Source organism: Nothobranchius furzeri, chromosome 7 (genome assembly GCF_043380555.1).
Source record: "Nothobranchius furzeri strain GRZ-AD chromosome 7, NfurGRZ-RIMD1, whole genome shotgun sequence".
Lineage (NCBI taxonomy): Eukaryota > Metazoa > Chordata > Actinopteri > Cyprinodontiformes > Nothobranchiidae > Nothobranchius > Nothobranchius furzeri.
The window spans coordinates 68,489,115-68,514,766 of record NC_091747.1 but is presented as its reverse complement, the minus strand read 5'-3'; the positions used below and the strand labels follow the sequence as shown (position 1 = coordinate 68,514,766).

At 46.3% G+C, this 25,652-nt stretch overlaps 1 protein-coding gene across 1 annotated transcript; it reads right to left on the bottom strand.

Annotated features, from left to right (window-relative positions):
- Positions 1–5,482: 5,482 nt before the first annotated feature.
- On the bottom strand, positions 5,483–25,627 carry LOC107382357 (dual specificity testis-specific protein kinase 2). Its single transcript, XM_015954474.3, has 10 exons — positions 24,643–25,627; positions 18,693–18,814; positions 17,017–17,065; positions 16,532–16,678; positions 11,894–11,976; positions 11,525–11,615; positions 11,276–11,359; positions 11,058–11,144; positions 10,886–10,979; positions 5,483–7,282 (listed from the first exon to the last, which is right to left on the bottom strand). Exons 1-10 carry the CDS (start codon positions 24,841–24,843, stop codon positions 6,111–6,113), a joined length of 2,130 nt encoding a protein of 709 aa, XP_015809960.3. The 5' UTR covers positions 24,844–25,627; the 3' UTR covers positions 5,483–6,110.
- Between the last annotated feature and the right edge of the window lie 25 nt (positions 25,628–25,652).

The window sequence follows — 25,652 nt, the reverse complement described above, 5'->3', positions numbered from 1 at the left end:
ATTAATCACGGAGCTGGGACTAACAGAAGAGTCACTCTCACAGCTCGGAACTGCGTTATCCACCTGTACGGCAAGATCTTCCTCCACCTCAGCCAACGGTGGTTCCAAAGTTTCAGTCTCCCTTTCGGCTACTGTTCTGGCACGCAGCTGGTCACTATGATGCGGTGTACAGCATCTGTGTCACGCTCTCTGACTTCAAAGGACACTGGACCAGTCTGTCTCACTACTTGTCCAGGAATCCACTTGTGACTTCCACCTCCTGTGTTCCTTAGGTGAACCATGTCATCCACAGCAAACGATCGATCCACAGCTGTGTGGTCATGCTGTCATGATCCTGTTCCTGCCGAAGACCTGTTGCCACAGCAACCACAGCCCGCATCTTATCAGCTCCATTCATTCCACCTGTTCCGTCATCTACCTAATTCACCACACCTGCTCCTCCTGCCATATAAGATCCATCCAGCTACCCAGTCATTGCCAGATTATTGAAAGCCCTGCAAGTAAATTATCCAGCCTGTCACTCACCTTGTCTTCTGATCCCGAACCCTGCTCCGTCCCCGACCTCGACTCTTGGATTACCCCGTCTGCTCCGTTGTTTCTCTGATCCTCTGGCTCCGATCCTGCTCCGTCCCCGACTTCGCTTCTTGGATTTCCCCTACGGACTATTCTCACTTCAGACCTCCTGGTACGACCTCCTGCCTCCTGACCTAGCCTCTGCCTCTCTCCTTTTAATAAACATCGTTAAACTGTCATTCTGTGTTGGGTGTTTTTACGGATCCGCCAGTCAGCTCGTGACACATGCAGTGTTTTTTGTTGATATTGTTTCATGCTTCCCGCCACTCTGGTGTCAGGTTTGAGGAAATCCAATCTGGTCCTGACATGGCGCAGAAATAAATCTGCAGGAGGGTTAGGAGCTCTGCTTCAGTTTTAAAATCATGGAACATTTCTCCAAATGAAATAACCAGAAGTCAGCAAGACTCGGTCAGATTGGTTTCCACTTTCCAGGACTGGAAGTGCTCGACACTGTGCTCTTGTTGTGCGCCGAGCTCCTCGTCAGCACGCTGTCCGTGGAGAATACACAAGTGTGAGACGACGCTCCGATGCCGATGGGAATCTTTCCTTGATTAGTTATATTACCGCTGACATTTAAAATATCACTAACAAACTTACTCAAACAAACAAATCACTCTTTCTAAAAACAACTCTTGCAAGGCTCGGGCAATTGTTGACTTGGGCATCGTTTGAATTTGAACCATTCCGGTTCAGATTCCAGTTCCTCGTTTTGATTCCGGTTCCTATCGATTCCCGATTCTGATTGTTTGTAGAGGCAGGATCCAGGTCCAGGTGTCTGTGGCCTGATTGTGTATGTGCGGTGATTTGAGGCAACAAAAAGAAAAAAAAACTCCAGTTACCCTGGACGGACAAGAAGGGGCGGTTACACTTGTTAATCTTTCAATGTAATAATAATATTCATTTCAACTTCAGTAATTTAAGCACAGATTAATCAAAGCATTTCATTAGTATTCATATAACATTTGTTCATCCAATCATATCATTTAATGATTATTTAACTTATGAGTTGTAAAAGTTCTTCTTTATACAGTTTATGTACTGAAACATACAAAACATTCATAAAAACTCAAACTAGCACTAAGAAAAGTGGATATTTAAGTAACAGAGTTCTACAGGTGACCCAGGCTCCTGCGTTCTGTGGGACAGTCCTGGATCTACATGACTCTTCTCAGCTCCTGCTGATTGACACACCATCCAGCATTTTAACTGTCTCCCATTTCATCTTTCAAGCTTGTATAAACTGATTGAGGCAATCAATCAAGCTAGGAGGCGGGACTTTGACGCAGGTCCAGAGCGCGCGCTGCTCACGAACCTCCAAACCAAAAGGAAACGACAGAGTGATCCTGGACCAATGGGAGACGAGCGCGGTGGAGAAACGCTGTGACAACAGAGACTGAAGGGTTAAAGCTGCTCAGGTTCCTCAGTAAGCAGATGGCTGGTGCTGAAGAAACCCAATAATGAGGTTCTAAACCCTTTAGAACAACATGAAAGAACAGCTGAAATAATCTTGATTATTCATTCTGAGACTTCTGAGAGAAAAATTCTGAACATTAAGTTTAAATGTAACTTTTGTCAGAGATCAAAGTCACTGATTATTGTTTTCTCTGCCCGAAATATCTGCTGTGGGAGATAAAAACCACCATTTTGTTTTTGTTAGTTTTTAAAATCAAGAAGAAAAAAAAGAAAAATTATCAAAAAGTTTTGATTTCTGGGTTGTTGATGTTATAACATTTAGTGAAAATACGTATAATTGATCTAAAGATATTACTGGTACTTTTAGTGTCATTTTACTCTGTTGTTCACGTCTGTGTGTGTGTGTGTGTGTGTGTGTGTGTGTGTGTGTGTGTGTGTGTGTGTGTGTGTGTGTGCGCGCGCGCGCGAGTGTCTGGGTGATTGTATGTCCACCTTGGAAATTGGGTGCGGGAGGGGAACCGTAATTGTCAATAGTTTTATACTTGGGGAGGGGGGCTGGGATGGGAATATGGGATCTATGGGGCCATTTTAATCTGTGAAGCACTTTGAGTTGCATTTTTTTTTGTATGAAAAGTGCTATATAAATAAAGTTGATTTGATTTGATTTTGTTGTGGAAATTCAGACAAAGTTAAACAATTGGCTTCAATTTCAAGTTTCCAAATATTAAAGGGCAATTCCAACCATTGAGCATCTTTAATCTGCTCATATTTAAAACTACAACATCCGGACCAATGGTTCCCACCTGGGGTTCGTGATCCACCAAGGGGTCTGTGGAGGTTCCTCCAGCCATTTCTCAGTGTTAGTATTATTTACATATTTTTTTCCCACACGCTGGTTTATTATTTCATTTTGTTGCAATCTTGTAAGATGTTTACTAATGGGTGCACACATTTAGTAATTTATCGTATACATAGTTTATTTGATCATTAACTATTCTCATTTGAGAGAGGACACTCCCAGTGTAACTCCAGGCAGGAAATGGAACGTTCCATCTGGCTCCTGGAAGCAGGGGACTTGATCATGAAGAAACCAGACGTTCTGAAGCTCTAATTGAGTTTACCAGATTTTGTTAGGAGGTATTAGTTAAACTTTTTGTGGTAGTTATACTTTGTTGACTTAGTCTCCTAGGTTTATTTACTGTTTGTCTTGGTGTTTCCTCTGTCTATCCCCTCCTCGATGTCTGTAGGCTAGCCTTTGTGTATAAATTCCCCTGTGTGTCTTGTTTGCTACTTTTAGTTAAGGTTATTTCCGTGGCCATTTTTTCCTTTGGGGCCATTTTTGTTTTGATTTTGGTTAATTATTTATGGAAATAAATTGAGAAGATATTCTTTTTATACCATGGTCCTGGAGTTTTACTACTCGGTCCCTGACAGGGTCCCCGCCAAATTAGTGGGAATTCAGCACATACAAGCACCTTGTAGTCTTTATCGTGAAAGGTGCTATACAAAAGGTCATTTCTTCCTCTTCTACATGCTGAGAGGGTGAGGTTACCACACAGCCAAGGGATCCTCCAGGACAGAAGGGTGGGACCCACTGACCTAGGCTCTCTAAACCTGGACCAGTGTTAGCAGAACCTGGTAAACATATATGTTGTGATGTTAAAAGCTGTAATTGGATCAGTGAAAACAGTGATTTTGGTTTTCTTTCATAAATTTCAGAATGAAATTGTGTTAAAATGTAGAAATGTATCTCGCCTGACCGGCAGATTTCCAGGTGCTCAGCACCCCTAAACCTCTGATGCTAGAACCGCTCCTGTCGCAATCTCTTCCCACTGTCATGGTCTGCTTCTGCGTCTCCCCTCGTGTGTCTTCTTGTGTTCTCCATCCCTCTTGAGGTTCTCCTTTTGTGTCTCTAGCGCCCTCATGTGTCCTTGTTCTGCATCTTCCTCATGTGTCTCCTGGTGTTCCCCATTTGACCCCAGATCTTCAGCCCTCTAGGTTTCCCTCTTCAGGCATCCCCCTCCCAGGTCCTGTGCTCCCTTGGCCCCCTTTTAGTCACGCCCCTGTAGTTTTTCCTCTAGTTTCAGCTTCCCCCTTAGAATATTAGTTATGTTTGCTGCCCTTCAGGTCTTTAGGTTTTTCCCTTAGGTCATTTTCCTTAGTTACAGCTGTTCATGTTATTAGTCTCTAGTGGATTTTTTCCCATTGGTGTTTTTTTCCCCCTCCTTAGATTATTAGTTATGTTCCTGCTCTTCTTGTCTTTAGTTTTTATTCTTAGGTCATGTTTATTTCCTCCCTAATTAGTAACTCAGTTCACCTGGTCTCTCTCCCCACACACCTGCAGGTCATCTCCCTCTCATCCTCCCCAGTGTATAAAGCCCTGTCTGTGTCTCAACATCTTGTCGGTCCATTGTTTGGTGTCAGCATTGTTTCGTGCCTCGTCTCTAGGTTTTGTGCTCTACGTGAGCTTTCGTTCTCCTGGTGTTCAGGACTTTGGTTTTTGGCTTCCTACCCTTTTGGGTGTTTTGGTTCCTCATCCTAATAAAAAGGATTTAGGTTTACTTCTAAACCGCTCCTGCCTCGAGTCATCTGGTGTTTGCTGCATCTTGGGTCCTAACCTCCTCCTAACTCGCAACGTGACACCCACTTTTCATTACCCTACCATTAGGTTGACATTTATCTCCTTTGCAGGCTTTGAAATTAAGTTTAATATTTGTGAGTGATATTTTTTAGGACTTCGGGGGCTGCCGGAGTGTCTGTGTTCTGCTTACGGACCTTGCTGGAGGTGGACAGACGTAGGGTGCAGGCTCTGATGTGTTTTCCGTGTGCAGTTGGGGTTTAGACATCCTTCTGTTGAGTGGTATTACAGTTGTGGCAGCAGTACGTCTCTTGGGCGTCTAGCCTGCCTAACCAAAGAAGATGCAGAGGCACACAGGAAAGACATTTCCCAAGATCTTCATAATCTTATTGAAAAACATTCTGATGGGAATGGTTATGGGTGCATTTCCAGAATGCTGAATGTTCCTGTGAGCATGTTAAATGGAATCATGATCAGGTGTTCCATCTAAGGTTCCTGTCTGAGGAGTCCGAGAATAATCATGAGTTAATGGGGATTACGGTCAGATAAAAGGCGTCATTCTGCATGTTAGAAGAAATGGCACCGCACGAGAACAGCTACGTCTTGGGTTGGAAGCATCATGGTGTGGGGCTGTTTGTGTGGAAAAATTGGCCAGAATCTCTCCTGAGCGGCGCTGTGCGACTGGTCTCTGCATACAAGAGGTGCCTAGGAGCTGTAATCACCAACTAAAGCTTTTCTACAACGTAGTAAAGTGCGTCGGATTACTGACATAAACGTTTGCACCATATTCTCATTTATCCAGTTTTACCTGTTGGACAACAGTAACTAGCGGTTAGCTCATCAGTCCTCAGCACCTGAAGTCTTTGGTCCAACACATACCCACACCTCCTCTTTTAGAAGTAAAAACACCACAAGCACTTCACACCAAACTGTTTATTATCAGCACATCTGAAGATGTTCCACAGCAAAATAAAACAAGCCGCGCATTGTTTCTATTTCTCTCTCACACACACACACACGCACGCACAAACAAACACACACACACACACACACACACACACACACACACACACACACACACACACACACACACACACACACACACACACACACACACACACACGTGTCTATAAAATGTACAAAGTCGTGTTTATATAAATATTCCTGTTGCAGCGGTTGGTTCTGGACCTGCTGCTCTCGTCTCGGCTGCTCCTCAGCAGAACCTCCATCAGCGGGGACCCAACAGACCTAGTGACACTGAGGCTACACCGAGTCTGACCACACTACCAGGAGGCGCTGCACACAGCTCAGGGCCCGCCTCTGTTCTCTGAACAGGAACCATCTAGAACTCCTGCTTGAATCTTGTTCGATGAGAAGTCGGGTTTACCCTCCGGCCCACATGGTGGCGCTGCACCACCTTGTTTACACTGGAGTGACAGGTTCAGCACCTTTCAAACAGATGTTGGTGGTGTTCAGCATCACCACGGCAATGCTCGGTGCTCTTCGGGTTAGGTGCTGATGCTTGCCTCAGGTGGAATATGGAGGTTTAGGTCTGGGCCTCAGGTAAAGACTGGCCCGGCTCACAACGCACAGGTGAGCCTGAAACCATGAGTCCATTGGTGCTGTGACTCAGGAGTCTTTTGGCTGCTGACGAGGAGATACTGCCCGCCGTTATGGTACTGTTCAGGTTCCGGTATGACCGTTGCCGCGGTAACGAAGCCCTGCGCTGGGAGGCGGGAATAGCAGCAGAGCCACGGAGGCACACTGAGGGGAATCTCAACCCCACCAGACAACAGCCAGGACAGGAAATGACCTCATCCTGTTCAGAGGAAGTAGGGGGGTCAGAGAATGGGAGCTGGACTCCGGTGAAGCCGTTAGAGCTCCGCCCTCCGCCCAGTTGCACCTGCTGGCCAATCACAAGGGCTGAGCTGTTGTTATTGTCCAACCGTGGCAGCGGCGGGAAAGAGGGAGGTCCGTTTGAGATGGGAAACCTCCAACTCTTCATACGTAGGGAGGAGCAAGAGGTGGAGGTGGCCAGTGGTTTTAGAGGTGTGGAGTTCAGGGTTCTCTTTGTGGGTTCTGGAGACTTGGTACAGTCCATGGGTTCAGTAAGACACAAACTCTCCTCCCACTCCGCCTCCTCATCCAGCCGGCCTAGAGACACCATCTCCAGCTCTAAAGGAATGCTTGAATCCTCCTCCTCCTCCTCCTCATTCTTCAGGGAAGCTGCTTGTTCTGTAACATTTGGATGCTGTTCAAGGAATGTTTCCTCCCCCCTCTCTGACACCCACGAGGTCCCCATGCCCCTCTCATCCTTCCTATTTGATATGTGGACATTCTCATCGGAACTCTGCTCCTTCCCAACTCTTGGAAATGCTGCAGTCCGGCCGATCTCTGGGGTGCAGGGGAGTGACTGGCATCTCCGTGGTGGAGCTCGAATACTCGGGGTTCCCCTGAGCAGGTGGGGGGAGACGCAGGGATCACGGAGTGCAGGCAAGGTGAAGGTCAGGGAGATGACAGACTTGCTGGGAGTGTCCAGGAGCTTGCACCGTCCTCCATTCAGGTCCTGTCTGAGGGAAAAAGGGTTGACCCGCGGAGGTGTCCCGAGGAGCGGGGAAGTCAGAGACGCAGGAGGCAACATGTCTGACTGGCTCCTTGCCAGGCCTCCACAGGGAGAGCTGCGGCGCCGATATGGGCTCACGTCCACCGCCACCGGTTCTGAGTGACAGGAGAGGAGAGACGCACAAATCAGACTTCACACGGAGCGCCGGCGCTAATAAAATCAAGTTCAGGAAAGATCTGGAAAGTAAAGGTCACCAAAACATACAGAGGTAGCACCTTAAAGCAGAAATCCGGAGGGTTTTTTTCTGATGGCGCCGTCTAGAGGCAGAAAAATGCATTGCGCTACAAGGCAAGGCAGCTTTATTTATAGAGCACATTTCAAACACAGGGGCGCTTCAATGTGCTTCACAGTCAGCATTAAACGGCACGACAACAAACAGGAGAACACGAATGAAAAATATACTCAGAAAAAATTATAATTTAGAGCTAAAAGGAGAAGACAGAATTACATCACAGATTACAGCGGAGACGACACATGGTAAGAAACTACTCATGTAAAGGCTGATGAGTACATGAGGGTTTTAGTTTTAAACACTAGGGCTGGGGCAGGTCTGAGGTCATGGAGAAGCTGATTCCATATGTGAGCAGCATAGTAGCTAAATGCATCTCCACCATGTTTGGTTCTGACCCGAGGTTCTACCAGCTGATTGTTTCCAGGGATCTCAGTTCCCTATTGGGTGTATATACAGGAATGAGATCGGACGTGTATTTTGGTCCCGTGCCATTGAGTGATTTATAAACTAGTAGCAGCACTTTGTAGTCTATTCTGTAGTTTACTGGTAACCAGTGTAGGGATCTAAGAACAGGAGTGATGTGCTCCGTCCTCTTGGTTCTCGGTAAGACTCTAGCAGCAGCATTCTGAACAAGCTGCAGCTGCTTCACAGCTTTTATGGGAAGACCAGTTAGGAGACCACTGCAGTAGTCCAGCCTGCTGCAGATGAACACATGAATGAGTTTCTCCAAGTCTGGTCTGGACATGAGACCTCTGACTGTTGACGTTTGATGAAGGTGATAAAACGCTGATTTAGTTATAGCCTTCATATGTGCAGAGAAGCTCAGGTCTGAGTCAATAATAACACCAAGATTTCTAACCTGGGTCTTTGTCTTTTGCCTCATTCCCATCTGTACCGGGTCGGCCCTGCCCGGATAGCTCCAGTCGGCCCCAGCCTGGCCCGGTTGATTCCACACATCCTTGCTTATGTATGCAAGGAATGCAGTCAGAGACATTTTCAGCTTCTAGGTAATCAGCACGATAATGAATGATGATGAATTGAGCATGCCTTAAGCCCATGTGGGCTGATTCTACCCACCAATCAGAGGCTTGCTCCATTGGAAGGTGTGAATTTGCTGACTGGTAAGCCGGCTTATCAGTCAGCAGCAGTGTTGCCAGATGTACGATAATTATCGTATTTGTACCATAATTTCGGGCTCTGTACGATGTACGATCAATAGTTTCAAAAATCCTCAAATGTACGATAATTTCACATTGCATCTAGTAACACCGTCTTTTGCTGTGGCTTTCCCAAGTCAATTACATAATTTTAAACTGTTCTGAAGTCAGATTTCACCTCAGTGCTTACAGGTTTATGCTATTGTGTCTATTACAAAAACTGACTCTGGATCTGTACAATCAGTAGCCCAATCACATGATAGGGCCTACTCTCGCGAGAAACTGTAAGGTTATATAACGTGGCAGTGGCCCGCCAGTTTTTGCTGTTTGCCCGCGAGCGCGCCGAGTCAAGTCTAAGCTAGGAGGACAGAGCGACGAGACAATGGCTTCTAATCAGAGAAGGGACGGATGAAGGTAAAGCAAAGCAACACCGGACACAAGATTATCGTCCTGCGTGGGAGTTGGACCCTATTTTCAAAGGATGGCTTGCACCTGTTGCGGGGAACGAAACCAAGGCTTTCTGTCGTTGCTGCAACACCCAGATGGTATCAGAAATCACCGTTCTCTAGAATCACGCAAAGGGAGCTAAACACAAAGAAAGGGTTAAACGATTGCGCCAAACCAGACATCTATTCTTAAATGTCTCCAGCAAACTAATGAAAAAGAGAAGTTTGAAAATGATGTGAAAAATGCTGAAATCAAGCTATGTGGCTTTTTAGCCGAGCACAACATTGCAATGAGAAGCACAGACCACTTAGTACAGGTGATTAAAGGCATTCTGCTGCGACAGACAGTGAATCAGATGAGGAGATCGAGATCAGCAACTAGGTGAGTAGGCTGCTTTGTCATTGATTGGGTCAGTTTTTCCACTGCTGTGATGTTTTGTCGCGTGCGTTTAACCTATGTAGAAATGAAATAAATAGGACTGCGCAAATGTGCATACTGTGTCAATGCGTGGAGGTCGGTGTGGTGCCGACACACTCTCCACGTTTATAGGCATTATATTACTGGTTTTAAAGATGTTTATTTAAACAGGGCAATATAAAACACCTTCTTTGTTATATTACATTGGAGTGAGAAGTCGTTTATAGAACGTTATTGTCAAATTTATAATGTACGATAATTTGTACTGAAAACGATAATTTAGGCCTCTCTGTACGATATTGTGGGATTTTGGATCTGGCAACACTGGTCAGCAGTGGGTGTGTTGGCCCTGGTCAGCCTGAAGCAGACCACCTCAGAAAGAAGGCTGAAGAACAGCCTTGTTGCACCCTGGAGAAAGGCAGGCTACTAAAATATGTGAGCAAGCTATGCTATCCGGGCCGGGCCGACCAGGTACAGATGGGAATGGCCCATAAATTCCCCTGGAGTCTAGCTGAGCAACAACATCCATCCTATCCTTCTTGTTGCCAAAGACAATAACTTCAGTCTTGTCTTTGTTTAGTTGAAGGAAGTTTGACTGCATCCAGACGTTTACTTGCTCTAGGCACTGACAGAGTGAGTCCAGTGGACGAGAGTCACTAGGTGATAGGGCTAGGTAGATCTGGGTGTCATCAGCATAGCTATGATGGGCAATGTTGTTATTAAGTATGACCTGACTCAGGGGGAGCATATAGAGATTAAAGAGTAGTGGTCCTAGAATTGAGCCTTGGGGGACCCCACATGTCATGGGCAATGTTGTTATTAAGTATGACCTGACTCAGGGGGAGCATATAGAGATTAAAGAGTAGTGGTCCTAGAATTGAGCCTTGGGGGACCCCACATGTCATGGGCAATGTTGTTATTAAGTATGACCTGACTCAGGGGGAGCATATAGAGATTAAAGAGTAGTGGTCCTAGAATTGAGCCTTGGGGGACCCCACATGTCATGAGGTGCTTTTATAGGACACACATGCCGGCATATCAGCGTAATATTACCGCAATGGTGTGTCCTATAAACGCACCATGCCAGCATGGCGTTGCTCGAATATTGCGGCATTCGTTCCGCCTCACTTGGTAGTAATATTGCCGCATCAGTCCCTCGCCTCTGACGGCTAAACGCGTGTCAGCCCCGTTAATCCCTTTGGAGCGACTGTGTTATTTCCGGGCCTGGAGGGTCGGTATCCAGCACGTTTTAGTTGACTCGATTTTCAATAATTGACGGTCGACTTAAAAAAAAATTAAGTCATGCAGCCCCTACAGCAGATCGCGCAAATCTCGGCAGACATGCTCTTTTCAGCACAACACCTGTTCAAATGCGGGTCACCCACAGCAACTGCTCAGAACACCTGAGAACCAGTGGATCGTACGCACGTGTCTGGCTGGCTTACCAAGACTAATGAGCACCTCTCCGTCTCCTTCTTTCCCCAGGGCCTCCAGGGTGGAGACAACGCCAGAGAACGAGGGGCGGTGCTCTGCGCTCATCTGAGCAGAACGAAAGACGTGAAGTGAGAACTCTGAAATGTGACGCTGTGTTAGTGGAGACACGATGCAGCTACTCACACCACAGCAGGTCACCGCCAGGCTGAAGAACGCAGGAGGACAGTCCCCGATCATGTTCTCAAACGCATCCACGTCCAGGCCAAAGTCCTACACACACACACACACACACCTGAGGTCAAACCAACAACAGAACTCATCTCTCATCTTGGCTTCTAAACAAGCGGAGCTCAGTTGGCTGGATCGGATCAGAACCACAGAAACCTGCAGCAGAGCACTACCTCTGTCCTCGGCAGGACGTCGGGATCTGCTTCAATCCGGGCGATGATCTCACACAAGATGATGCCAAATGCAAACACATCCACCTGAGCCAAAACGGAGAGGAGAAGTCAGACTAGGTCATGAGTGTCACCACAGGCAATCATCTGGAAGTTCTTCACCCCGTTGGGTCACAGACGATGGAGAGGGGAGCCGGGTTTAGCAGCTAAGAGTGGAGCGACAGGACGCACGAGGTGACCACCCACACTTACCTTCTCGTTATACAGCTCTCCTCGGAGAACTTCAGGGGCCATCCAGTACGGAGAGCCCACGATGGCTAAAGCCTTTTTCTCAGCACCATCACTGCAAAACCAGCCTGGGAGTTAGAACGCCTTAGACATGATTAGTTATCTGGATGTTCATCAGTGAGGTCACATTAGCCCTCTTAACAAGACACACCCCCTGCCGGCAAATCTACGTCAACTGACGGCATTGCTTAGTGAAAACGGTCTAGTAAGCTAGCTCTAAAGCCCACCTAACGTTTGCGTGTCCATCAGCAATGGCTACAGAACCTTTTGAGGAACAGAAGGACACCAGGGGCTCATGCTGGATTTGTTTAGATAAGACACCATCAGTCTGACCTGTAATCAGGGATCTTCTCAGCCAGGCCGAAGTCTCCCACCACTGCAGTGAACAGGCCATTTTCACAGCGTACCAGACAGTTCTGTAGGAAGACACAGAGTCAGACCCCAGCAGGAACTCATGGCTACGCCGTTTCCCCGTCTCCCCCCCCCGGAAGAAATGCCGTCTCCACATCCATCTGCTGCATCTAAACAACCTTCTGAGGTGTGGAGGTTAAATATTCCTCCAGTCTGGTTTCCCAGAGCGAAGGGAACCCAAGGAACCAGCTTTGTTATTATCCAACCATGTGCATGATTTCAGCCATGTCCATCTCTGACCACCTCACGCTCTACCGACGCCATTACTGAACACAAAAAACACAAACTTCATCACATCCTACCCTCATCTTTGTTTAAAAGTGCTTTTCAGTCCATCGGTCCCAGCGTGCTCTCTATAATTAATGCTTCTCTGGTTTCTGGTGTAAAGAAATTTTGGTTAGCTCAGCCATATTGTAAGGAAAACTGTCTTTACTCAGTTATATTGTTAAGAAGACTCAAAGGTTGTTTTCATCGATAAACTGACGATAATATCTGAGTGTCTGTGTTTCAGTTCAATGAGGAAACCAGTTTGACAATTAAAAGTTTTAATTCTTCAAATTAAACTAATGATTTTGAAATTGACAAACAGGAAATAACAATCAACATTGGCAACTTTGTGGGACAATCTTTAACAGTTGATATGCTGTTCTTGCTCAAATAGACCTTCTGTCGGTGAATGAAGATTGAGAGTAATAGGATGTGGTTATGGATGCGTGGGTGTGCAAAGTGACGTGAAAATTGAACATGAGGTGAGATGAATGCGTGTGTGCATCTGATTTTGCTTCAGGAAGAAACAGGTGTCTGAGTGAAAAGTGATGGTTTGAATAAACTTAGGTTTAGTTGGAAAAGATGCATCAAAACGCTATCTGTCGTGTTCTGCCTCACCGAAAATTGGACCCTCTGTTGGACCCGGGACGTCACCTTAGGATGATGTTTCATCCAGGGCACCTTGGCTGGCAAAGAAGACAAAGATGCGCCGCGAACCGGTCCAGAGTTGCCCTCGGTACACGTTGATGGTAAAGCGTTTTGTCGATGCGCTTTCTTAAGTTAATTCACTCAGAAATCAAAGACTCTGTATTGAGTCTGCGTTAGAAGTTGCGATTCAGCTATTCTGTCTGGCTTGCAGGAACAGCGGAAAAGGGGGGGGAAGAAACGAGCCAACCGGCTCTGTCCCCCCTTTAGGTCCTCTCTCTTTCGTTGTCAAGCATGAACTCAAATCATAAGACTGAAACTTACCAAAAGCCTTTCTCTTCTCAAAGCAAACGTGTGCGTCAGCAAATGTGTTTTGGAGTTTACTGTGAGAAGATGTGTGTGGGTGTGTGTGAATGTTTGTGTGTGAAGGTCAGCAACAAACATCCTCAACATTATCATTTAATTAGGAATGGATTAATTAAATCTCTTATAATTACCCAAAGCCTAATAGTCATTCATTTGATTAAACACATTTATAATGAGCAAAATGATAATGGTTACTTTAACATTAAAATCAAGAAACAAAGTTTTAAGACTTGTTATGTTATGACTACTTCTGTGGGAACAACATCTTCTGGCACGAAGCTGCAGGTGGCAGATGTTATGGTTTCCTCCCAGACTCTCTGGCGTTCAGGTCTTAATCTGTGGGTGAAAGTTCTCAGCGACCCAGCTTTGACCCAGCTGAGTCCAACACCACCTTTGTGACAGAAAACCCATATTTCCTCACGTTACACTGGTCAGGTCCCTGCTTACTTTAAGAACGCTGTAATCCACCCGCTTCTTAAAAAAACGAGTCTCGACCCCTCTCTCCATAGCAGCTTCAGACCCATCTCTAAACTTCCGTTCATCTCCAAGATCTTGGGAAAGGTTGTGGCTAAACAACTCCCAGCTGCTCTTGATGAACAGAACATCTATGATAGCTTCCAGTCAGGTTTTCATAGAGCCCATTCTACTGAAACAGCTCTTCTTAGGGTCTCTAATGACCTTCTGATATATTCTGCTTATTCTTCCTCACTACCTTCTGGTCATGCTGCTATCTCTAACAATTCTGACGTTCTCTGGATCCTGTATTACCTTTTGTTTATTAATTTTGTCCCCCTTCTCATTTCCTAGTTGAAAATTTTCAGTGTGACACATTTTTAGGTCATCCATCTGTCCCTCCGTTTTCGTCTGCCGGAGGTGAGTAGCATAAGCAGAGACCCCGACTTCCCTCTCCACAGCTACTTGGGCCAGCTCTTCCGGGGGAATCCCAGGGCGTTCCCTGGCCAGCCAAGAAACAGTCCTTCCAGCGTCAACCCTGAGTGTTCTAGTCGGAACGTCTCAACCTCACACACTAACTCAGTCTCCGCCCCCACCAGAGAGGTGACATTCCACGCTTTAAAGGGACTTTACAGAGTTTTGAATTTTTATGCTCGTGATTGCCCCCTCAGGCCAAAAGCGTAATAGCAGCTTCAATAGTAGGTTCGTGCACGAGGTGCGCATGCTGTACGTGCACACTCCTTAAGGCAAATAACAGCTGAGACAGTCCTGTGTGTGTGTGTGTGTGTGTGTGTGTGTGTGTGTGTGTGTGTGTGTGTGTGTGTGTGTGTGTGTGTATTTGTGGCCCGGAGGACAGAGGACAGGAGAACGTGCAGCTAATTAATTAAATAATGTGGTTCTGTAGCTTTCTCTTCAGCACAGCCGACAAAGGTTTATGATGGGTCAGTCCTCCTGCATGCTCAGATCATTCCCTTCCCTTGCTTGAAAAATTGTTCCAAAATGAAAGTTGAACCCACATCTTTTTTATCTGTGAATTCAATGCCGTTCGGCGAGTCTCAAATAAAAATTTGGGCATCTTACTGTAAATAAATATATCATTAATGTAAAAAAGAAACTCTAAATAAACTATGTTCACATCCAGAATCGAACCCGGGTCTTTAACACGAGAGTCCAACGTCTTACAAGGTGAGCTAAAGCACCAGTGACATCTTTTGTATCTGTAACTTTTATATCCTTGATGACAGCTGAAACAACGTTCAAAGAACGGTTCGGAGCGAAAATGGCTGTTTTGTTGCTAATTAGCAGGAAATATCTAGAAGAAAGTTCTACAGAAAGTAGCTAAGGGTCCTCAGAAATGTAGCTAGCTTTGTCACTAGGCGTTAGGAACAGCGACAAAGTGGCACTGCCTCTCTCTCTGCTGCTAAAGCTACGGATAGCAAATGCTACGGGCGATGCCTGAGCGTGAACGCGCATGAAGCAGCCTGCTCGACCCGAGCATCTCTCTTTTTCTGTGATTTTACAGAAAAACAGGCAATCACAGTAAAAATGCCAGGGCTCATTCTACAGGACCAGGGCATTGCAGGAGAATGTATGAAGAAGACATTTATTATTTCTATACATGTTTTGGCTGTCAAACTTCCATAATGCTCCTTTAAATAGGGTTTCAACGACTATAAATCTTGGTGGTACGATCGGTGTGCGATTTGTGAAAAAAGCAGGAGGGGGGTGGGGTTTGTGTTTCCACTTTGTATTTATGAAAACTACGACATGCTTTTGGATGATGACTGCAGGTATTTAGTACATTGGTTTCCCCTTTAGAAACAGTGAAAAAAACATAAAACAGGAGTTATGTTGACTTTCGTTCCCCATCTTTGTGCGCATTCACGAGTGGCTGGGTGGCAAAAACAAACAACATGGCCTGCTATCGTACACTTTTAAGAAAGTTTACAAACTAAATCCCTGATATATATACACACGTTACCATCCAAAGATGGGAGGTTTAGAGAGAAGCTTACTGAAGACAAATTAAAGTAACTAAAGCCGTACGAGCTCTGGGATGACGAAAAACGTCCGTCCGATTTGCCGCCGTCTTTTCACGAGTCTGCTGGGCAGAAATGTGTTCTCACTAAACGGAAAGCCCTGGAGCCTCCACTCATCACACCGAAAGGCTTTCAAACATCTGCAGGTCTACGATTATTTAGTCTCAAGGGGGATTTGAGGCCCTCTCCACTCCAAACCGACTGTTTCACTGGGATCATGTAGATTCAAAACTTACTGTGCACAGATTAAACGAGCCTCCTTCAACACTGGAAGAGGCCTTTTGCACACACATCTCCTTTTTCTTAATGCAAAGTCATCTATGAGGTCACACATCTGTGCTTCACGAGATTCACTCTGCTGCGTTTTTCTGGCTAAAAGCTCCCACAAACGTCTGCTAGCTTCGGTTAACTAGGGCGCTGCCAACCCTGGTCCTCGAGCCAGGGTTCCCCTGCTGCACACGCCTGACTCAAATGAGTGAGTGATTAACAGGCCTCTGCGACACTTGGTCTCCTCCCGAGGAGCCGATGTGAACCAGGTGTGCTGAAGCAGAGACGTGGAACACGTGCAGGACGGTGGCCCTTGAGGACCACTGAGGTAGGGCTTGAATTCGTCCCTTCAGAAGCCTACGGGTGACCTCACGGAGGGTTTGCTCTTCATTTCTACAGTCGTTGGTGACATCACGTGGGCCGCTTCCGAGTGGTAATTCGAAAACAAACACAGAAAAAAGTCTGACCTGCATAGAGAACGTTGAACACAGATCTCCTTCACCCTCATCAGTGGAAGCCCTACCTTGGAGGTGAGGTCTCTGTGGAATATGCCCTTGCTGTGCAGGTACTGAAGGCCTCGGGCGATGTCCAGAGACAGGCCGATCCTCACGCACCAGGACAGGTACAGGTCGCTGTCCAGCAGCTGCTCCAGGTTACCTCCGTTAATGTACTAGACAGAGCAAGGTTTGGGTGTAAGTGGACTCGGAACATCAGCGGTTTGTGACCCGACAGACGCGGAAGCTTTCCGCAGTTTTCATTTTCATCAATGTAGCTGATCTGATCAGAGCTCGGTGTGAAACTAAGCACTTCACTACATCAGACAAACCCACACTGTCCTCACAGATACAGAACCACGCTCCTGTTCTAAGGTCAGGGTTCTGGTTCTGTAGCCATCAGAGAACCTGCAGCATGACGGGAAGGAGCAGGAGCAGAGCAGGAAGAGACAGAAGGTTCTCCACACATCCATCAAACATGCACCACAGTGAGAATGAGAGAGGAAGCCGTTACCTCAGTCAGAGCGTGGAGCTGCCCTTCATGCACGCAGACCCCAAGAAACCTGAAGAGAGGGGAAGAAACCGGATGACAGCTGGAACGATAGCGCCCCCGGTGTTTGTCAAGGGCAACGCCACCACTAAGGGGGACAGGCTCTTTCCTGGAGCTAAGGCTGATCTGAAATAACCTGATGAGTATTTCTTTTTGAGCTCCAAGCTGACGTTAAGCATCAAACAAGAGTTTAACTTGTAAGATTCTGTGTGTCAGACCCTGTTGGTCGTAATCTTGTTTAACGAGGAGAAGAGGACCTGAACCCTAGACGGTCCTGTGGTTGCCCTGAGTCCACCTGGGGCGCGTGCAGGTCCAGGATCAGACTAGTAGTCAGAAACGATCAGCATCAGCTCCTCTAGCAGGAGTTGAATCAGTCTGCTGCTCAGGAGCATACAGGCGTGTTTACACAAGGAGCAAAGACACCCATCCACCTGGGACGGGTCCAAGGTCTTCACCAGATTCTACAGAGAAAGATTGTCGACGGGGAGACAACATCCAGACAGCTAATGATCTCAGCAGGTTCAGCCTGAGGTCAGAGGTCAGCACTCAGAGAAACAGACCCAAGAGCTCAGGCTCTATAGGCCTCGGTTAGCAGGTTAAAAGGTCACGGCAGCTCACTTCAGGTTAGTAAAGTCCTCCAAACACACCCACATCACCCCGCTTCTCCTCCAGCTTCACTGGCTGCCAGTCAACTTCAGGGTTCATTTCAAGGTCCTGGTTCTGGTCTATAGGGCCTTACATGGACAAGCACCATCTTACATTGGTGATCTTCTTAGTCCCTACACCGCCAGCAGGTCCCTGAGGTCCAGTGACCAAAGACTACTGGTTGTGCAGCACCAGGCTAAAGACCAAAGGTGACAGATCATCTGCTGCTGTGGCCCCCAGACTCTGGACATCTCTCCCCCTGAGCCTGAGATCAATGGACTCAGTGGTCTCCTTTAAACTCACCTGTTCAGGTTTGGTGGGACCTTCAACTCCCTCTCCTGGTTCTGCTCTTACTCTGCCTTTCCCACGATCCGTTGATTCCCCTCTTTCCTATTATTTTCTCTCTCCCTTTCCTCACATTTTTAATCACTTTTTTATGTTTTTTTTCTCATTTTAAACATTTTTAATCATTTTTCGAAAAAATAAACTTTACATTTTCATTTTTTGCTTTTGTGAAGCGCCTCCTGATTTTTATCTCCAGAGGCGCCGCAGAAAAGATCGTTTCCTTTCTTTTCTTTTAAAGTTTCATCTGAGCAGACCACAAGACTGTTCACCCAGAATGCACTGCTGCACACACAGCTGATCACAGCTGTCAGCACGGTGGTGGAAGGCTGATGGTTTGGGATTCACTTAGTCCACCAAGACCCCCTGACAGCTGACGTTTGGACCAAACCAGGTCATGAAACAGAACCGGGACCCAAACGCAACAGCAGAACTACAACAGAACCATGGTGCTGCAGTGGGATCTTCACAGAGCTGAGCAGAAACAAAGCTACACAGCCCAGAACACTTCTGGACCCCATAAAGACCAGATGGTTGTCTGCTGTAGAACCCAAAGAGCCCAAAGTGAGCAGCAAGAATATTTTACTCCCATGACTTTAAACTCGCCACAGCAGGATCAGACCCGAGGACCAGCGGACGGAGGGGGAACCTACCGGAGGATGTTGGGGTGACTGAGTCTGTTCATCAGCTGCACTTCTCGGAGCATGTTAGCTTTGTTGCTGGCGAGCGTGTTCATTTTCAGAGCCATCACTTGTCCTGTGATCTGGTGCTGCACCTGAGGAGCAAACACAAGGAAAAATCAACAGGGAACCAAATGGGAATGGGAAAATTCGTGCTTTCTCCAGAAGATGGGTGGTGCTCCGGTGGTAACGTGAGGGACTGGAGGTGTGAACAACGTGTTTGGGACCGACGTTCACCGGCAGACTTCTGTGGAGGCTTCCGTGTTTCTGTGTAATAATAGAGTAGAGCTAATAGGCTTTATGGATTTCCCATCACCCCCCTGATCTGCACAAATCCACACACACACACACACACACACACACACACACACACACACACACACACACACACACACACACACACACACACACACACACACACACACACACTGACTGAGCAGTCAGTGAGTTTACATGCAGGGTCAGAAAACCCGGCGTTGGTCGACTGAACTGGGTCGGCAGTAATGGAGAGAATACTTTGTAAAACTAGTTACAGAATACAGAATACCTACTTTAAAATGTATTTTGTAGGGATGTAAGAAAATATCGATATGGCAATATATCGTGATATATTTTCCTGCGATTATTACATCGATATTCAAAAGCCGTGTATCTAATTCTTGAAAGAATTTACATGCAAACATTTGTGTATTTTCTTTTCGTTTTGTGCAATTCAATCGCCACCCGCTAGGTGGCAGCAGTGTGCAACGGGTTTTGTTTCCACCATTGAAATGTAAATCCCTCCATCATGGTTCAGATACCTCATGTTGAACATGTTACGTATCAGTTTGGACTGTTTACTGAACATTCTTACAATAAATTCAGTAAAAAAATTGCTTGTAACGTCTGACTGAATGTATCGCAATATATCGTGATTTATCGTATCATCTCCCCTGTATCGTGATATGTATCGTATCGCCAGAATTTCAAAAATATACATCCCTGGTATTTTGTAATGTGTATTGTTACTTTGCATAATCCTGGTACTGCACTCTAAATACTTAGAATACGTCCCTTTTAAAACAGCATTTAAGTCTATTACAGTCGTTGGTAGCTACTCCCACAGGAAAACAGAGGGTAGTACTGAATGGGAAGAAATAAATAAAACAATTAAATTATTTTTGTTACAGTGGTCCCTCGTTTATCGCTTGGGTTATGTTCTAAAAACAACCAGCAAAAGGCAAAATATCAGCGAAGTAGCCAGCTTTACTTTTTACAATTATTTGGCTGATTTAAGGCTGTAAACCGCTTCGCTACACACTTTACTCAGACAGGCACTGACATGTTCACGCTTTTCTCTCGTTTAAACACTCCCGGTGCCCTAATCCCCACGGAGAGCAGAGGAAAGCATGCAGAATTCCACTACAGGTAAGAACGGTGTTCAGGTGAACTTCTTAGTTTTCCCTTCACTAATTTAGCAAAGTGAGCTGAGCTGCCTGAAATTTTATCCTCACATAAACACAGCTAGAACAGCGAATGCCGATTATCAGGGATGTGTATTTTTGAAATTCTGGCGATACGATACATATCACGATACAGGGGAGACGATACGATATATCACGATATATTGCGATACATTCAGTCAGACGTTACAAGCAATTTTTTTTACTGAATTTATTGTAAGAATGTTCAATAAACAGTCCAAACTGATACGTAACATGTTTAACATGAGGTATCTGAACCATGATGGAGGGATTTACATTTCAATCGTGGAAACAAAACCCGTTGCACACTGCTGCCACCTAGCGGGTGGCGATTGAATTGCACAAAACGAAAAGAAAATACACAAAAGTTTGCATGTAAATTCTTTCAAGAATTAGATACGCGACTTTTGAATATCGATGTAATAATCGCAGGAAAAAAATCACGATATATTGCCATATCGATATTTTCTTACATCCCTACTGATTATATTACGGCTACAGCATGAAAACCATCAAATGACCAGATGGTCCGCTCCAACACTCCACCCTCTCCTACCGCTGTAACTGTTAAACCCAGGAGAAACCCTGGATGTGTGGATTGCCCCCGATGATGCTGTTCCAGGGATTCACCAGCAGTTAGGTGATCTGAGTTTGTCTGTAAAACCTACCCTTAGAAACCTTGGAGTTTTCTTTGACAAGGGAATGTCTCTTGAACATCACTCAAAGCAGTTAACTAGAAACTGTGTTTACCACTTGAGACAAATTTCTAAACTCAGAACAATGGTGTCTAAAGCTGATCTTGAGTTGATTAGTCACGCGTTTACATCATCCCGTTTAGACTACTGTAATAGTTTATTTTCTTGTCTAAACAAAAAAGAGCTGTCCCGCTTACAACAAGTCCAGAATTGTGCAGCTAGAATTCTGACCCGTGACAACAGAAGGGCCCACATTACCCCCATTTTAAAAGCTCTTCATTGGCTTCCAATCACATTTCGCATCAATTTTAAAATTCTTGTGCTGACTTTCAGAGCGCTGCATGGTCTGGCTCCATTGTATGTTCGAGACATGCTCTGCCCTTACACGCCTTCTCGCAGGCTGAGATCACTGGATCAAAAAACCTTTTAATGGTCCCACGTACTCAGTTCAGGACACGAGGAGATCGCTCATTCCAGGCCGTCGCTCCTAGGCTCTGGAATGAGCTACCTCTGTCTTTACGCTCAATCGACTCAGTTGGTGTTTTTAAGAGCAATCTCAAAACCCATTTGTTTCTCCAGGCATTTTAAACTTAGTCTCATTCGGATTGGTTGTATTTGACACTATGTATATTGTGGCTGTATTTTACTGTATTTATATGTTGTTGCCTTTTAACTTGTGAAGCACTTTGTGACCTTTTTGTCTGTGAGAGGTGCTATAGAAATAAAGTTACTTACTTACTTACTTACTACTCACCAAGCAAACACTTTTCAGATGCTCACGTTAAAGGGACAATGTGCAGTTTTACCATTAATCTCTGGAAATATCCATTGAAATATTGTAAATGAATGAAAACATGCCCAGTTGTTGAAAAATATTGCCGGCTTCGTAACATATAACCATAAAAATCAGGTCTAAATTACATGGGAGCGGGTCTAAGTGTGTAGGCGACGCCATATGGTAACAAAACTGTCACCATTAATAAAGTTGTTGTTTTACACATTGACCTCTTCACTCGTTGCCACTGATGAAAGGGAATCTGATGTGCTTGTCATTTTGCTGGAGGTTGTACTCCTGAGGATTTTTGACCCTAATGGCCATCCGTTCGTAAAGTCTTACTTGAACACAAAAACAATGCTTGCAATGATGTAGGTATGTAGCCCCTATCGCCAGGGAAAATACACACCGTCACTTTACCGCTCGTCCTCCCAGCCGTGGACATTTTCTCTTCTTTTACACGTAAATTGTTCAACTATTACCGGCATATGGTTACCGCTAGCCTGTTCAAACGTCCAACCTGAGCTCTGATTGGTTCTTTTTTCATTTGGCCCTGCCCCTCCCCTCATAAAATGCTGATTGGTTCTTTTTGCCATTTGCCTATCTTTTCCATTTTCTGATTGGATTTTCGTTAATGTCAGTTATCGTTGACTGCTTTTAGTTATTGACAGAAAAAAATCTGCGACAAATGTCACGTTATTTGTTATCCAGTAGAATGAGACAGTTGGAAAGACAACATAGATCCTGACACATGGCTGAGAGCGGTCAATGGACAGTTGCCAGACTATTGTTGTGACTCCGCCCACTGCGGAACAGCAGCGGCGAAGGTGCATTGTGGGTAACCGCTTTTCAGTTGTTTCGTTCTATTTTGATGTGGTTTGTTAAGGTTTTATTGCCAGGGTTGTGTGGATGTTGTTAGTCTTCTGTTCTGATTGTGCTGTTTTTATTAGCGTTCTTTTGCACCATGAGAAGGGGTTCCATGCCGAGGAATGGGACAGTGGTTCCGTTTGGCTGTTTCATCGTGTAGTTCACTATGGCGCTTACACGTTAGCTGCACGGACGGGGTTGTGTCGGGCGGGATGGCGTGAGTTTGGTCTGGAACGGGAGGTGCAGTGAGGGACTTCTCAGGAATGCAGAATCCACCGAACCTGTGAGCGGGGTTTAATACGCGCGGGAGTCCGCTCCAAAAGGCGGACATGGGCTGTGTTGCTTTTGGAAACTCTGAACCACATTATTGTATTAATTTGCTGTGCACGTTATTTTAATAACGAGAGCTCCGATGCGGAGAACAGGTGCGCACACACACACACACACAGCTATTCTCTTCTCTCATGCGGGGAACCACCCGCTGGCTCATTCTTCTCACAGATCGGACAAGGCAGGCATAATTTCAGCCGGCCAATCAGTCTGTAGTGTCACCTCGGTCCCAGTCTGACCCAGGGGAGAAGGTCTGAGAAAAAGAGTCTCCTCGGCACCAAAAATGCAAATCTGACCTGTGTGTGAAACCAAATTCTGGTGCCGTTTGATACCGTTTGGGGTCGTGCCGATGCTAACGTGTAAAGGCTGGTTTATAATTGACGCGTCTGCGAGGTCCGCACGGCTCCGCGCGGCGAAATTGCGTCATTTTAACAACCACGCCCCTCCACCGCGTCTCCACACGGCCCAAACTTTCCACACCGCGCACCTAGGAAAATTTCTAACCACACGGACGGTCGGACGCGGAAAAACATGGCGGACCTGCAAGAACTAGTATGGCAGAGGTTCGTAAATACGGACATTTGTAGGATTCAGCTCTCAGAGATCACCGTGATCAACATGTTGTTAATAATTCTTGGAGAGAAATAGCTCGCACTGTCGGAAAAGACGAGGACGCTGTTAAAAATGCTGGAATGCCATGTTGTAAACAGTAATTTCTACTTCTACTACGGTGTAGTGTTGGATGCATGCCGTAGAGCTCCATGCTGCCCCCTACAGTTTGGGAGAATATTGGCTCACCGCAGAGACGAGCCGCATGAACCATAAACGCTGCGAGTTGTGAACCGCGTTCCATCCGCGAGCCGCATCGCCGCGCGGAAAGTAAACGCGTCAAGCATAAACCAAGCTTAAGCTGAGTCCGGTGCCTTGGCTCTTGCTGGATGCTTGCTATCATTGTTCTGCTGGTCGCATCGCGTTGGAGTGGCAGGCACCACACTATTTATTCATACAAATCAGATGGCTAGCCAGGCTGGGAAAACGCAAGTATTCTATGTTATGAAAGTAACTGTACAATACCATGTTTACAAATAGTAACGGTAACAGATTACAGTTACTCATAATTAGTATTCCAAATACATAACGGCGGTACTAGTATTCTGTTACTCCCCAAAACTGTGGGTAGGTAACACAAAGAGTGATAAATTGTCTGCAAGTACTCAACGGAAACCAATGTGGTGTTGGTGCATTGTGGAAGTTATTATGGGATGCAGCAAAAGACTAGCCTGGCAGGCCATGTAACTGTGTAGTAGTCGTTTTACAAGCTAACGATCCTCAGATAATCGAAACCATCGGTCGAAACACATTTAAACTGAACACAACACGCGTGATTCAGGGCGTAAGGCCAAGTGAACCGAACTTTTGCACCAGATTCTCACTGTTTCACTTCTAAGTACCTCTTGCTGCTCAGGCCTCAAAGAAAGGCATGAGTCTAAATGGTTAAAAGTTGATGTGAAAACTTTTTAAACGAAGAGCTGTGATTGGCTGGACTAAAGTTGTTCGGACTGTTGGTAGACCTGCTGAGGCTACCATGGAGCGTGACTGGACCGAACTGTTTTGCTGCTGCTACAACCAGCGTGGTGACTGGGATTGTGGTGATTCCCATCAATGAACAGCCCTGGTTGCAAGGGCCTAAGTGGGTTAAGGGGTTTGGAGGGCAACAAGCTTTTATTTAAACATGTTAAAGCCAACAAGAGGTTTGATTAGACTGTTTAAAGCAGGAAAAGTAACACACACACCTTAAAGACCTCAGAGAAGAAGCCAGAACCAATTTTCTCACAGAAGAAGTCATCGATGCGGGCCAGACTGGACACAGCACTCCTCAGGGCCCGGTAGGATGATGGTCGGACCCGGTTGGGTGCATGGATGCTGTGCAGAGGCGGGTCATCTGGACCTCCGTCCTCAGCATCACAGAAGCAACACTCGGTGTGGTAGTCCATGGTGCTGATGGAGCGCCACAGGGTACTCCAAATATCTGCTACACCTGAGTAGTCCTGAGGCCCACTGTGCCGGGCCCGGTACCGCCCACCATCGTAGTGTCCAAATCAGCCTGAGTGAATCCTCCCAGGTGTGGGAATGCTTAGATCACCTGGTCTGTGAGATCCAGGTCCTTCTAGCCAGTCAGAAGATCCATCTGCGCGGACAGAAACCCACCAGGAGCTCTAGAGACGATCCGGGTCAGCAGTTCTCCCTGTTCCGGCGGTCCGTGAACGCATCCTCACCGTGCCATTGCGAGAGGAGGCCCGGTTCGCTCCGTTAGTTCGGCGAACGTGATGCCTGACCCCGGTGGCTTTCTTTCCTCTTAAGAGTCGGGATAAAGCCTTCGATCCCCGGGAGAATGAGCACGGTCCATCCGCCGGTTACCGAACAGGTCTGGTTCTGACCCAGAACGGGGCCCTGCAGGCGCTCCATCCCCAAGTCCTCATTCAGCCTAACAACAGTATTTATTATGCTGATGGATGTGCGTGTGTGAGAGCCGCTTACAGCGAGGCTAAACAGATTAATGGATTCCCGGGACTCCCAGACCTGCGGAAGAGCGGCCGCGGCGACTCACCTGTCCTTCACCGTCGGACCGGACCGGACCGGACCGGAAACGTCTGCGCTCCGAGCCCCGAACGGGAACTAGAGCCAGAAATCAGGCTGGGTACCGCGGCAGCCTCAAACGAGCCCGTCTGGGTTTGTTTAGCCAGCCACTTGTTAAGCTAGAGGAAGTCACACGTGGAACTTCCTGTTTAGAGTTTCACAATAA

Excerpts from the sequence above, each read along its gene's own strand:
- LOC107382357 (XM_015954474.3), bottom strand. The coding sequence starts at position 24,843 with ATGGACTACCACACCGAGTGTTGCTTCTGTGATGCTGAGGACGGAGGT. Across the intron at positions 11,360-11,524 it reads GAGAGCTGTATAACGAGAAG|GTGGATGTGTTTGCATTTGG; the intron begins GTAAGTGTGGGT and ends GTTTTGGCTCAG. Across the intron at positions 11,145-11,275 it reads ACGTCCTGCCGAGGACAGAG|GACTTTGGCCTGGACGTGGA; the intron begins GTAGTGCTCTGC and ends GTGTGTGTGTAG.